General features: G+C 39.8%; 1 protein-coding gene across 2 annotated transcripts in view; it reads left to right on the top strand.

Moving 5' to 3' along the window:
- Positions 1 to 13,767, top strand: part of SUCLG2 (succinate-CoA ligase GDP-forming subunit beta) — a 311,276-nt gene that overhangs the window by 122,845 nt on the left and 174,664 nt on the right. For both annotated transcript variants that reach the window (XM_019652060.1, XM_019652062.1), the window contains exons 3-6: positions 2,939 to 3,038; positions 3,956 to 4,046; positions 8,358 to 8,510; positions 10,411 to 10,500. In XM_019652060.1, the coding sequence (XP_019507605.1) occupies positions 2,939 to 3,038; positions 3,956 to 4,046; positions 8,358 to 8,510; positions 10,411 to 10,500 (434 nt within the window). The remainder of the gene's footprint in view (positions 1 to 2,938; positions 3,039 to 3,955; positions 4,047 to 8,357; positions 8,511 to 10,410; positions 10,501 to 13,767) is intronic.

Genomic DNA, 13,767 nt, shown 5'->3' with positions numbered 1-13,767 from the left:
TTATCGATGTATAGGTAGGAATAACCTATTTCCATACAAAACATATTACACTAAGTTGTTTTTTTTTCTTTCCATCTCTTTTTAGTTTATTATCTTAAAGTATGGTTAAGCCATCTTATGTATTCAGACAAAAGTTGAGTGTTGTATATGTGGTATTCTTTTGTAATTCTGTTTGGGAATAAGGAGGTAACGTTAAAATAAAAAAAGCCCCCCAAATGAGTTTTTGGAGAAATCAGATCTTTAAATAAGTGTGAATCAACTTGGTAAATACTGAATGAAAAGACTAATTACTGTTCAGTAGGATTTGGTCACTTTACTTAATTTTCAGTACCTTGAGTAAAATAACAAAATGAATTAAATTGCTTCATGTGAATTTCCTTCAAGATGAGAAACACTTGATTGCCTTTGAGCTGTTAACCTGGTGTACTGATGAAGCACTGGAGATTAGATCAGAAGAGATGACTATAGTGAACTTCTTTTTGTACATGGATTGTTTCCTTTCCCTTTTTCTATTGGCCTGACCGAATATATGGCTTCACAGTGTTGGAAGTGGTTGGTTAGACTACCGGATAGGTGACATGGAGTCCATTGACATGACACGTACCCAAATAGTGACACACGTAATTGGCAATGCTTCACTGAGGCTACAGCTGTTTTTCTTGATGGTTAGTGCCTGAAGATGATCTAATCAAGCCTGCGTAGAGCCAATTAACAGTGCCCAATTAGGTATTCCATCTGGCTTTCAAGTTTTGCGGCTAGAAAGCTCGGAGAGGAAAGCATCTCTTTCTTCCGGATGGCGAGTATAAGGAGAATGCTAGTGGCAATGGAATGCTGGCTATCCTTTTAAAAGAATTTGAAGAGATCACGGGTAGAAATTTGAGTAGACAGCAAAAAGCGTTTTTTCCACTTGATGTCTTAAAAAGAGATATAGGAAATACCTTCCTGTCTACCACTATTTTGGCTAATTATAATGATGATAGCTATCATATTTTGGCTATTTTTTAATGTGCCAGCTGTTGAGATAAGCACTTTACCTAACACTGTAGATCATTATGACCATTTTATAGCCGGGCTGCTACTTTTACTTTTCTGAGCCCCTGTCTCGAGAAAGGGACAGGCGGACTTGGAGATTGTAACTCGGGTCTGTTTAACTCCAGAGTCCTCACTCCTATTACTGTCTTACATGCATTCGCCTAGATAAATTCTGTTTACGTGGTTCCTTTGTCTGATAATGAGTGGTCATCATAGCTTGTCTTCTACTCAGTTTGATGGGAACCCATTTATCGTAAGACTCTGTTTGACTGATGTTATGATGGTTCACATCCAGGGCAGGAACAATTGTTGAAGGGTATAGAGGCTCACAAAGAAAAAGTTATGCTTGCTTCTGAGATAAGGTGAGCCTGGTTTTCTGAGTATAAGCAAATACAGGAAACAGAAAGAGCAGCCAATGAAGACAACAAACTTGAATAATCTTGAGTAGGTCAGTTGGATTGACTATCTTACCCAATGCCTTCCTAGTGTCAGATCCTCCTGTAGTTCCCATGCCTTCCTGATAGAGCCCTCTATGGCTCTCTCTGTTTGTGCCTTTGCCTGCTTGCCTACGAGTGACAAGAACATCGGCAGTAATAGCTGACATAGCCAACACTTACGGACCTCTCATTTTACACATATGTTGTCAGATACCAACAATTTTATTTTTTAACTACCTCTGCTCAAGTGGAAATAATCCTTTTGAATCTTTACAATATACAAAGATAATAAATGAACTATTGATTATGGCAAGAGTCTTTCATTAATCATTAGTTTTCAGGTTCTTGGGATAAAGTAGTCACATGCATTATCTCATTTAATTTTTAAAACAATCTTGATCATCATTTCAAAATCAAGTCAACTGAGACTCAGAGGTATTAAGTAACTTGCCCAATGTCACACAGCTCAGTAAGGGAATAAGACTAGATTGAAACCTGGGTCTGCGGATTCTAAACCTGGTGTGCTGAACCAGAAAACTACTAGAGCCTTATAGAAGATTGTCAGACTTAGTTCTTTGGTTTTAGACAACTATGAGTCACAGAGGATGCCAGCTGTGGCCCGAAGATGTATGGTTTATTAAACATATTTGATTTGGGGGCTGCCTTTTCTTTTTTTTTTTCTTTTTGGTGGTTGGGAGCAGAATGCTGCTGTTTGCTGAAGGCCCATCTCTGTCACGAGGCTGCTTCACCACACCCAGCTTTTCTGCCAGGCGCATAAAGACATCTGAACTCACGATTCTGGTCTCCAAGGTCAAGAACAGAGTTCACGCTTTCCTCGAGTGTGTTAAGAAAAGATTCCAGAGCCACCTTCCCTGGGATGTTTTGTTACCCTGCCAACATTTAAAAACTATTACTTGCTTTTAGTTTTAATCGGCTTCTTCCTCCCTGCTCAATCCTATCAACAAACAGAACAACTGCTCGGAAAACTTCATGTCCAAGAATACAGTTCTTACATTCTCTCTTTGCATCTTGTCCTTAAACCTTTCCTCCAGGTAACCCTGTCTTCCCTTTGATCTCTCCGCTGACTGACAGGTAGTTAGCATCTCTGACTGGCAGATGGGTGCCTCTGCCACATGGGAGTATCATTATACAGTGAAGCTAATACCTACAGCCTGGATTTATTTAGCATCTTCTGACACTCAGAAGAGCCAGGGAGCACACGCCTTGCTTTCCCTTGGGATGGTGGAATGTTCTATTCAACTGGGGGGAGAGATTTGAATATGCTTAAAAAACAGCCTTTGTATTTAGGCTCATGGATGTTCTTAGAAGTTCTTTATTACCTTTATTTTCAGAGTGGGTTTGAGAGACTTTTAGCACTTTTGGAAGTGATATGTCATTGCCACATTCCTTGTTCTTAAAAAAAAAAAAGAATTTAAAATCAACTACCTACTCTGGATTTCCTTTTTCAGATGCAAAAGAAATGGTTTTAAAAGCCCAGATCTTAGCTGGAGGAAGAGGAAAAGGTGTCTTCAGTAGTGGTTTGAAAGGAGGCGTTCATTTGACGAAAGAGTAAGTCTGGAGGTTTTAATTCCTTGTCTGTGGGCCAAGCAGTTGTGGGAAATCTTACTCATTATTGAAAGGAGCACGGAGAGAGGGCTGGGATGGGGGATCGGCGCAGTAGCTAGCGAACAGAGGAGACAAGTTCTCGGTAGGCTCTGGCAATGCCCCAGTTTTCCTTCTGCTCCCATGAAAGGATTTTCCTCCAGTCATTGTGGAAAACTCAACACTCCATCTCTCCTAGACAATCAATGATTCATTACAAATGTTGGAAATGATACCTCCAACAAATTAAATACCGCTTTCATTATGTCACTCCCCATTCAAGGACTGCAGCGGCTCCTGTTACCAGTGGCATCAGTTCCTTCCTGTCTGATGGAGTTCACGTTTTCTTGTATCTTTCCTGAGCCGACCTGTTCAGTCTTAGCTCCTAGGCCTCCAGCACTGAACACTTTCCTCTCCTCTCAGGTCACATACCTTTCATTATTTATTGTGATTCTTACCCTCACCTTTATCCCCCTCATCGGCCAATGCTTCCCAAATCACCCACTATCAAGTCTATGTTATTCAACTCTTATCTAAATCTGTTATGCATTTCAGCATTGTCTCTACTATGACTAATTTATTTGGGGGCAGAGGATAGCAGAGGTAAGCAAGCATCTTCCCTCTCTATCTCCCTCTTTCCTTCTCTCCTTTCCTCCCTCCCTCCCTCCCTTCCTTCCATTTCTTTCTTTTGCTCTGTAAGACTGATACAGTGCTAGGAACATAGTGTATGAGCAGAAAGTCCCATGGATTCTGGGCATGAAGGTGTACCCTTGGCAGTGGGACATGAAAATATAGTATGGACTTTGCTTTAAAATGATTTTCAACATAGATGTTGATTTTCTTTTTTTCCTCTCTTTCTTTTTTTTTTTCTCTCTCTCTCTTAGCCCTAAAGTTGTGGGACAGCTGGCTAAACAGATGATTGGGTATAATCTAGCAACAAAACAAACTCCAAAAGAAGGTGTGAAAGTTAACAAGGTAATATGAATGTTTTTGGTCATTTTCTATGTACGTGTTTAAAAAAAAAATCATGCTTCAGTTTTGACAAAATCTAATGAAGCAATTCACTTTGGCAACATGCCATTTTATTTTTAAACCTCATGTTTAGTATATGGAATGACTTTGAGGAGAAATAAAAATGTTCTATAATAGTAATATGATTAATTATCACCAGCATGTAATAAAAGTGGGCGGAGGCGAGTAAGTGAAGCAATAGCTTTCTCTTTCAGAATGCAGACACATTCTGTTAAAGCTGAAAAGGGCTTGGTGTGACTGCTGTCATCCTCAGGGTGGGATATTCTCTGCTCGCACACAGCCCCACCTTCAGTCCCAGATATCAGAATGACCTGTTGTGGTTGTTTTTCTAAGGGCATCTATCCCTTACTATGTTGTTTGTTGTATTAGTGAGGTCTCCTGGGGCACCCACATGTATATAGGTAGACACACACACACATACACACGCGCGCGCACACACACACATACACAGAAAATAAAGCCCAGAGCACAGTGGCCTGCCTCAGCCGTGAACTTGTGAGGGACGGAGCTGAGGCCAGAGCCTGACTCTCCCATTGGTCTGCTCACCTTTGCCGTGCCCCGCTCACGGATCCAGGCACCAGAACTGGATACCTGATTTGCAGGACCGAGTGCGAAATAAAATCATGCGGATCCTTGTTCAAATTTCAAGTGAGCCACAGCAGGACATTTATCCAAGAAACCAAAAATGTGACCCTTCTGAGCATGGGGCCCTGTGCGATTACACAGGTCACCCACCCCAACCCTGGGAGGCACGGATGGTTAGAAGGCCCCGTTGTAACAGGGAATTATGGCCCAGCATGGTGGGAGGCATCTGTCTGCTCTGTCATGGCATTCTGGGAGAGCTCACATCACACATGGTGAGCTCTCCCAGCGTGCCGTGCATGGGGATACTGAGGCTGGTTGTTAGTGTACCACAAGAGTGTCTGTCCTGTTCCCAAAAAGGACACTGAGCTGGAGGAGATTGGAATATGGCAGTCATGAGCTACTTCACTCTAAGAACACAAAGCCTTTCCAATTGCTAAGGAAGCACACACACAAAACGGTGATGGTTGTGTCCCTTTCCCACTGCCTCTCAGGGAGGTGCAAAAATGTTTAAAACTCAGATATGTCCTTTTGCTTTAGTTTTGTTTGGCCTGGCACAGTACTTTTATTTCTCTTTTAAATCTGGTTATGAGCCTTTACCTCTGTAACTTCTTCAAAATTTGTAAACAGAGGACATAATTACTAATTTTGTTTGTAAGAATTCGTTGTTTTTTATGGACACATGGGTTTTTTTATTAGAGTTTGTGATAATTTTTAAAAGCATATAAAAATACTCAAAGAAGATTTACCCTATGTAGATAGATAGGCCTCAAATTAGTTTGTAGATAGGTTCCTGAAATACTGGCGATAAATGCATTCTTGTAAATTGAGTCATTGTCAGGAAACTACTAGAGTGATTTATTTTTAAGGAGCTTTTTTTCTGATTGCAAAAGTGATTAACATATGTAAAAAATTCCAGTAGTACAGAAATATAGAAATTAAAAAGTAACAGTTCTTTGTATTCTCACCACACAGATATAATTCTCATATGTTGTTTCAGTCCTTTTTCTGTGTAAAGTGTGTATTATCACATTTCCATAACAAAAACAATTTATACTATACTTTAAGGAACATGCATTTTTTACTTGCAGACAGACTCTTGGACATCAGTCTGAAGTCCCCAGATTATAGAAGCTTTAGATTTCTAAGTTTGTTTGAGAGGTTACTTCAACACATAAACACATCTCAACACATTGGATATGTTTTTCTAAATCTGTGGCTATGTGTTACTGGTGTGTCCCTTGGGACAGTGATAGGGGTAGGGAGGCAGACAGTGCTGTTCGCCATGTGCTCCCTGGTCCAGTGCCAGTCATGGGTAATGCTCTGCCATGAGGTGAGTTCAGAAACCCAGAGGATACTTTTAATCTTCTATAACCACGATCGTGTTACAAATAGTGTATACACTGCCACTCATCTATAGAGTCCACCATTTGAGTAACACAATATTAGACAAACAAACAAACAAAAACCGATTCAATGGTCAAATTTAGGTAAAGTAAGTTAAAAAGCTTTCTATACTGGAGGGGTCCACAAAGAGGCTGCATTGATGAAACGCTTCGTGTCAGCCACAGATGAAGCTTTTTTGAAATCCATCTAACTGAGCTTCCCATGGGATGAGTGTTCATGGAGCCCATTTAGATTCTCTCTGTAACAACTTCTAAAATAATCTGACATCCTGGGTAATAGGATGACATAATAATGTAAAAAAATTAGTCTATATAAAATGCTTGGGTTGTCTATTGATAATCATCCTTTCATGGGGATAGTTTCTTAAAGAATGATACATCATTTCTATCAAGCAGGAGCTGTTTGAGACAGCAGCTGCTCTTTACAAATAGGAATTTGATGGAGTCCAGAGCACATCTGTCAACATTTTAGAAGAATAAGAATAGGACTCTTGAATGATGCTATTCCTCAAAAGTTATAATGTTGTGTTGCTTCTAAGAATAACTAGTGAAAGTCATTAAGTCTTGTTCACTAGACTAGCTCTGTATTACAAAGTGAACTTGAAATCAGAGTGGTTCTAGATAATCTAACACTGTATGTCAGGAAATATTACTTACATACTCATGAGGTACCATTTGTGACAAAATAATTAATAGGAAGCCCTTTGTAAGGTATTTTGTTTTTAACTGGTGATAAATTTCATAAACGTTAGAAAAGGAGATCTATGTTCATTACATTATACCTTTTTAGGTCATCGTATATTTATACCATTTCATGTGACTTAAGACAGTGTTTTTGTGGCATGGGTCGCTAACATATAATGCCATTTAATCTAATGTTTCTTGTGAAACATATTATTGAACTACTTTTAGGAAAAGCAGTGTAAGCGTTTTTATTATTTTCACTTCTAGTACTGATTATATATAAATGTTCTTATTTTCTTTTAAAAGTCATCCAAGACATCTTTTACCATTCTTGTTGGGAGTGTAAGCTGGTACAGCTTGTCTCTCCTGGGCAATTTGAGAGTATTTACCACATTTTAAATATGAAGAATCTAAAACTTAGTCATTTTACTTTTAGGTACCTTATCTACAAGGATACTAAAACAAATGAGCAAAAGATACATGTATAAAAATAATCACTGAAGTAGCATTTTAGAAAAATTGAAGCCCACATTAATGTAGGGAGATGGCTAAAAAATATTGACATGTAAGTACCATATAGTCACAATGAAGAGAGAGGATCTTGGAAAGATGTCAGAGTTGTAGTATTAAGATTAAAAACAAGAAGACAGGCAGGGATTCAAGGACACACCATGTGCTTGCACGTGCAGGACCATCCCTTGGCTGTCATGCTTGCAGATGCATAGAAAAAAGACTCAAAAGTTGATAGTGGTTTTCCTGTTAGAGTTGCTGTGCAGAGTTGTTACAGTGGTACACAGAGCCAGAGCACTCCTGGCTGAGACAGTGAGTGGGGAGCACGTCCTTCCACCCCACTTGCCTTTTGTCCACTCATGGTCCTGGCATGTGATCACATCCTCGCAGAGAAAGGGGCAACTTTTTCTCATTATCACAAAGGTTCCATATGGTCTCAGGACCATGCTGACCACTGAGGCCCAAGGGGCACATATGTGCAGCAGGGGGCTGCTTTCACTGCCTTATTTATATGTACTTTTGGGGTCACTTGCGTTCATTCTGAACAAGCAAATATTATGTTTGTAATTTAAAAGAAAGTGTAAATTGAAATAAAAATACAGTGATCCAAGGGACAGAAGTATACAAACCTATGAGGCATCAGACATACTGTAAAAAGAATCCTTCTTTGGCAACCAAGTTTGGTTTTCCACCAGTGCAATTTGAGAAAAATCAGTGTGATAATTCATATGTACTGACAGTGTCTCAAATTAAAATAACAGCTGCTTCCCTGGAGTTTTTCTTAGGTGTCAGGGTTTCTCAAGGAAGAAAAAAAGATTAAAGTAGGACAGTTCCTTGAGGCAAACCGATACCTGTCACCGAGCAAGTTAACAGGATCAATTAAGGAGGTGAAAATGGGCATTGTGCACGTGAGAGTCTCTGGAAGCTTGCTGAAGTCTCTGTGGAAGCTCGCTCACTGGGTTTAAAGGGCCTGACAATGAAGCCGTTTGATTTGTGTAGCAAGTTTGTATAGATTTCGAAATGGAAAGCAGTTTGATGCTGAATTAATTTGACTTCACTGCTAATGTTGCAGGTGATGGTTGCTGAAGCCTTGAACATTTCCAGAGAAACCTACTTCGCGATTCTGATGGACCGGGCCTGCAATGGCCCTGTCCTGGTGGGCAGCCCCCAAGGGGGCGTTGACATTGAAGAGGTGGCAGCGTCAAGCCCAGAACTCATTTTTAAGGTAGGTTTTGATGCCTGGTCATGCTGTGTTCATCAATTGCTGTTATAGAAGCTATTAAATATTTAATGTGGAGTCTGAGGCCGGTAGCGGTATATCTCTTTCTGGGATTTAAGGCATGAAGATAGAGAGTTCTTTTTCGTACTGGGCATCCAGTTGCAAGTTGGTAGAACCAAGGTGTTCACCATGCAAGGCTTTTTTGTTTGCTTTTCCCTTCCCTCCCTCCCTCTTTCCTCCTTCCTGCCTTTTTTTCCACCCTCGTTTGTTTCCATCCAACCTGTCCCAAGAATTAAGCAGTGAAGAGGCCTGTGATATTTCCATTTCCTCTAGGGTAACTTTACCTACTTAACAGTATGTGCTATCTAGAAGAATCTCTCCAAGGAGACCAGATGAGAACTTGAGACTGCCTCAGTATCTCTCAACACTATTGATGTGAAATAGTAGCCTTCTAAAGTCCAGATTCTTTGTTTCTCTCAAGCCTTTAAATCTTTTCCTTTTATTAAGATTTAGTTTCTAGTCAAAGCTATCTGAGGTCACATCCTAACTAGCCAGCCAGTTTCCCAATGTCTCTAAACTTTATTTTTTTTAATCAGTAAAATGAAAATGGTGGTAATTGCTACGTCATGAAATGCGGTATGAGGATGAAATGAAGTGGTGCGTATAAAGTGCTTCTGCAGCTACCTCAGCTGTGGGAAAGAAAATCTATGGGCTTCTGAGCTATAATTCCAGTTTTTAATTCTGGGCTCTTTGTGTCCAAAAAAAATCGCATTCAAAATGTCTACCAGAAATACTCATTATTTCATTTGGAAAGTGATTTTGTTTCCCCTCAAAAAGTGGGAAATTTACTTCTTGAACCTCTTTGTGTAAAGTACTGATAATTTGGTTTGAAAATATTATTCCCAATGTTACGTATTTAAGTTAACTGCCTTGGAAGTTGCATTGAGACTTTACATGCTGGTTTACGAATGCAGGCTAATCCCGCTGGTCAAAAGTAGAGTTTTCCTATGAAACCCTTTGTAAGCCGAAATAGAGTAAAGCAAAGAAGCTTTTACCTTGGGACACATCTTGCTAATTATGCACAAAATAAATGAAGATAAAGCAGAGATGCTCACAAATACAGTTCAGAGCTCTGGTGCTGAGACGCTGAGTGTGGCTCTCGGAGGAGGAGCGTGGCAGGGCCAGGGCCACTCTCAGGGCTGCAGGCGCATTGCCTCTAGTTGCTTTTTTTTTTTTTTTAGTATAAGTGAAAACTTCTCTTGGGATCTTTTTTCAGTTAGAGAACACAGGTAAAAGTGAAGTGGTGTAAAGCAAACTTTCAGAAAGTGGAGGATGCCTGTAATGCCTAACCATTTTCAAAATGAACATGACTTAATCTATTCCATTTGTTAGGAGAATACATGAAATCATGTACACTTATGAGCCATGCTTAGTACCTAGGAGAGGATGGCACTTCGTAGCGCTAAGGTAGTCATAATTATCATCAGCAGCAGAGTGTGTAAATCATAAGGTAATATTTAACCTATGTGACAAGCTCTAAACCTAGCAGCAATATGAGGCAGGAAAACCTTACTTTGGAAGCCTTCCAAAGATGTCATAAAAATTTACCGACTAAATATTTGTCAATGCCATCTGTATAGTAATTAAAAGTGAAAACTGGCATCCAATTGTCTTGTCAACATGCCACCCTGAAGAATTATATAGTTTTTGGAAAGGCTTTTTTATAGATGGTCTGCTAATTAAAACATACCCTATAGGCAGCTGCAATAGCCCCACTCAGAGATCTCTGGAAACGTGCCACACTTTAATTAGTAATTTGTAAGTAAATATGAAACATTTTCTTGTGAGGCTGTAAGTCTTCTCACTTGACTATCTGAATTTTGTTTATTTGATTTATTTTTACAAGGAGCAAATTGACATTATCGAAGGGATAAAGGACAGCCAAGCTCAGCGGATGGCAGAAAATCTAGGCTTCCTTGGGCCTTTGAAAAACCAGGTACCTGAGCGATTGGGGGCCAGTGTGTCTGACTTATTTCAGAAAACATTTGCAAACTTGCTTAATTGTCTCTGATGTTTGCGATTACTATTTCTTGTTTTATATTATTTTTCCTCCAGTTGTTTATGATGAAGAAAGTATTTCCCTGGTGTTTCGAAAGAGGATGTTTATTACATGTGTGAATGTGTGTGAGATGTGTGTGAGTGTGTTTCACCTCCAGACACTTTATGTATGCTAGTCTCTTTGTTTTTTTCCGTTGCATTGCAGCCCCACCCATGAATTACAAAGGGCAGCATAGTGGCAAGAAGCCCAGGCTATGTACTCAGGCAGACCTGAGTTTGAATCCTGTACTGCTATCCAGCACGTGTGTGATTCAGCCCATCTGAATGTCAGTTTCATCATCTGTAAAATGGGGATGATGAAATCCTAACTGAGAGGGTCAGTGTGAGGACTGAGTATGCAGTTGTGTGAAAGTGCTTATTCGTCCTCCTGAGAGGTCAGTTGTTTTTGTTATTAATAGTACACTTTACTTTAATTGATTGTTATTCTTTCATAGCTAATGGCCATTTGAGATGTGTATTTAGGTGGCATGCAGGTGATGTTTCACTAAAAACAGCTTAAAATATGCCAATTTAGTAATTACATCCCTTTCTATCAAAGACAGAACAATTGGACTCTGAGTTATTAGGGGAGCGTCTGTCTTGAGCATCACAGTCCTGCCCTTGGTCCAGCCCGTGCAGCCTCATCACATGTCTGCATGGGCAAGCGTTTGTGTTTCTCAGCTCAGTCAGAGAGTTAGGGGCTGTTTTTTCCTCCTTCTTTACTCTGTGTGTGTGTGTGTGTGTGTGTGTGTGTGTGTGTGTGTTCCCCTAAGGCTCTGGAATGGTTACAAAGCATTTCCTATAATTTAGTTGGGCAGCATTGCTCCCATAAAATAGTCCATTTTCTTTTTGTCTTTACTTTATCTTTTGATTGACTCTATTTCTAGAGGTTTAAGAGTGACAATAAGGCAAACCGTAGAAGAGTGAAGCACAATAAGACTTTAAAGTGTATATATGTTTAAATTCAGAGGAGAGAGCACTTATTTGAAGATGGGAGGAAAGGCTCCCTTAGAAAGCAAAAGATTCAGGAGGTCAAAAGGGACAGGTTCATCTGGGACTAACCCTCAGTAGGAGCCATAAAGATTCAGGATTCAGGGGACAATTAGGGGCACTGAGACTGGCAAAGAGATGCCAGGCTGGTGATCTTTTGAAAGGAAAATATGGGATGATTCCTGGGTAATGGCCACTGTGGTTTGAGAACGAGGCCATAAGTATAGTTTTTATTTATTAAGAGGCTCCGTGTATGGGGTGGCTGTCACCCAGCCATGCGCCCACTCAGCCATTGTTCTCCCTGCTGTCCTCCAGGCAGCTGCACAGTGTGCTCAGTGACCCTGTTTCTGTTCTCCACACCCCTTTGCACATCTGTATTTCTCTTCCTCATTGGCAGTCCTCTTTGCTGGACCCTAATCTGTGCCACTGCAGGGACTTTTCGATCTTCCTGACTGCTGTGTGGCCAGCAGAATGCTTCACAGATACATACATGACGAACTGAAATGACACATCTAGGATATTCACTTTTCAGAGCTTCCTCGGGAGTTCGCGATAGGTCACTGTAAGGAGAATGAATCTGCCGACCACAGGGTTTGAGAGCTCAGGAGCTGAACATAGCAGAGAGTTCTACAGAAGGCAGTAATAGTATTCCATGCATCAGAAGATGTTCCCCCCGCCAATATTATAAGAAAAAATTAAGAGTTATTTATAGCAGTTAAATGGCTAAATCATGTTTTCCCAGTGCCCTGAACACTCTAGGTTTTAAGTGAATTAGCTATGGAAGGAAGATGATCAAGCACGTTCTCAGGGGTCATTACTATTAGTAGCTAATTGTCATGATATTTTTAGCTTCATATATAGGAGAGGAAAGAAATTTTTTCATTCATATATTTTCTTCTTTCATTGCTGACTACACAAAAGGCTTTAAATCTTCATTTGCTCAGCAAAGTTGGAGTGAGCACTGAGTGGGTGCAGTTCTCTCTGCTGGGCCCTAGGTAACAGAGACAAAGAGTGATAACCATTAGCCTTCAGGGGCTAACCTAACAGTGGAGGTCAGCCCACTGGCAGTGGTTACAGGAAGAGAGAATGTGAAGGGGAGAGAGAGAGAAAGACTGTGATTTCAGTTGTACATGTGTTAGAATTTGGTCATTAGGGACCCTTGGTTATATTTGTACAGTAGAAGGTGGAATATATGACACAGGAGCTAGGAAAACTACACTGGGGTTGTAGATTTGGGAATCTCTGCTTTTTGATGCTTCCTGAAGCCATGGGCATTGGCGAATGTTCTGGAAAGCCAGTGGAGGAGGCACCTGAGAAGAGAAATCATTTTAAATGATCATCAAGATTACCAATTACTGATCCTTTCATAAAGAAATGTTATCTTAGAGGTCCCTTAGATTCAGTATGACTTTGAAACTTGTTTAATTTTCATTCTAGGATGTACTTTAGGCATTTGGAGGTACCTCACTCATGGATGAACAATATATAAAATAATTATCTTGTAGATTTAATATCTGTTTTCCTTTGACTCATTCCTGTTATCTCTAAAATGTGATGTAAGGTTTAATAAAAATAAATACCGCCTTGCATAAAAACTAGCAATATGTGTTTCTGATGAAAATCTAATTCAGCAAGCATTGGTTGAAAAGACTAAAGCAGGAAAGCTGAATATGACTCAAAATTCAAGTTTCTCAAGTGTGTCTTAGTTATCATCTATACTACCAATTTCTGAAAACATTGGCACTGTGAATTGTCAACGTGTGCCTCTAGGATTTAAGCTGATGCAGTGATCCAGGGGCCAAGTTAATACCTGCTCCCTGACACCTCTAGGAGTTGTTTGTACCTCTGGCTAGCTTTATGAACCTTATGTGAACATTGATGATATTGTTTTCTGGAAAGCAGAAATTAAATTTTTTTTAACTTGTTAAAACATTTTGAAGATACTTGTAAATTGTCAGGGTTTCCAGCATATGGCCTCAAGGATTTTTGATTTTAGGCATTTATTTTTTTTAATTGCTTAACAACCTTAAAATAACTAATTGGTGACAAAAGGAAAGGAAACAGATTTTCTATATAGTGTGGTTATACACTGAGGAAGTAGGTGGCAGTAGCCAACTGGCTGATTGTAAATTACCCAGAAGAATGTTCCTTTGACTAGAGTTTATTTTTTAAATTG

This window comes from Hipposideros armiger, unplaced genomic scaffold (assembly GCF_001890085.2).
Source record: "Hipposideros armiger isolate ML-2016 unplaced genomic scaffold, ASM189008v1 scaffold_172, whole genome shotgun sequence".
NCBI classification, from domain to species: domain Eukaryota; kingdom Metazoa; phylum Chordata; class Mammalia; order Chiroptera; family Hipposideridae; genus Hipposideros; species Hipposideros armiger.
Note: the sequence above shows the minus strand (reverse complement) of the source record. Positions and strands in the feature narration are given on the sequence as shown.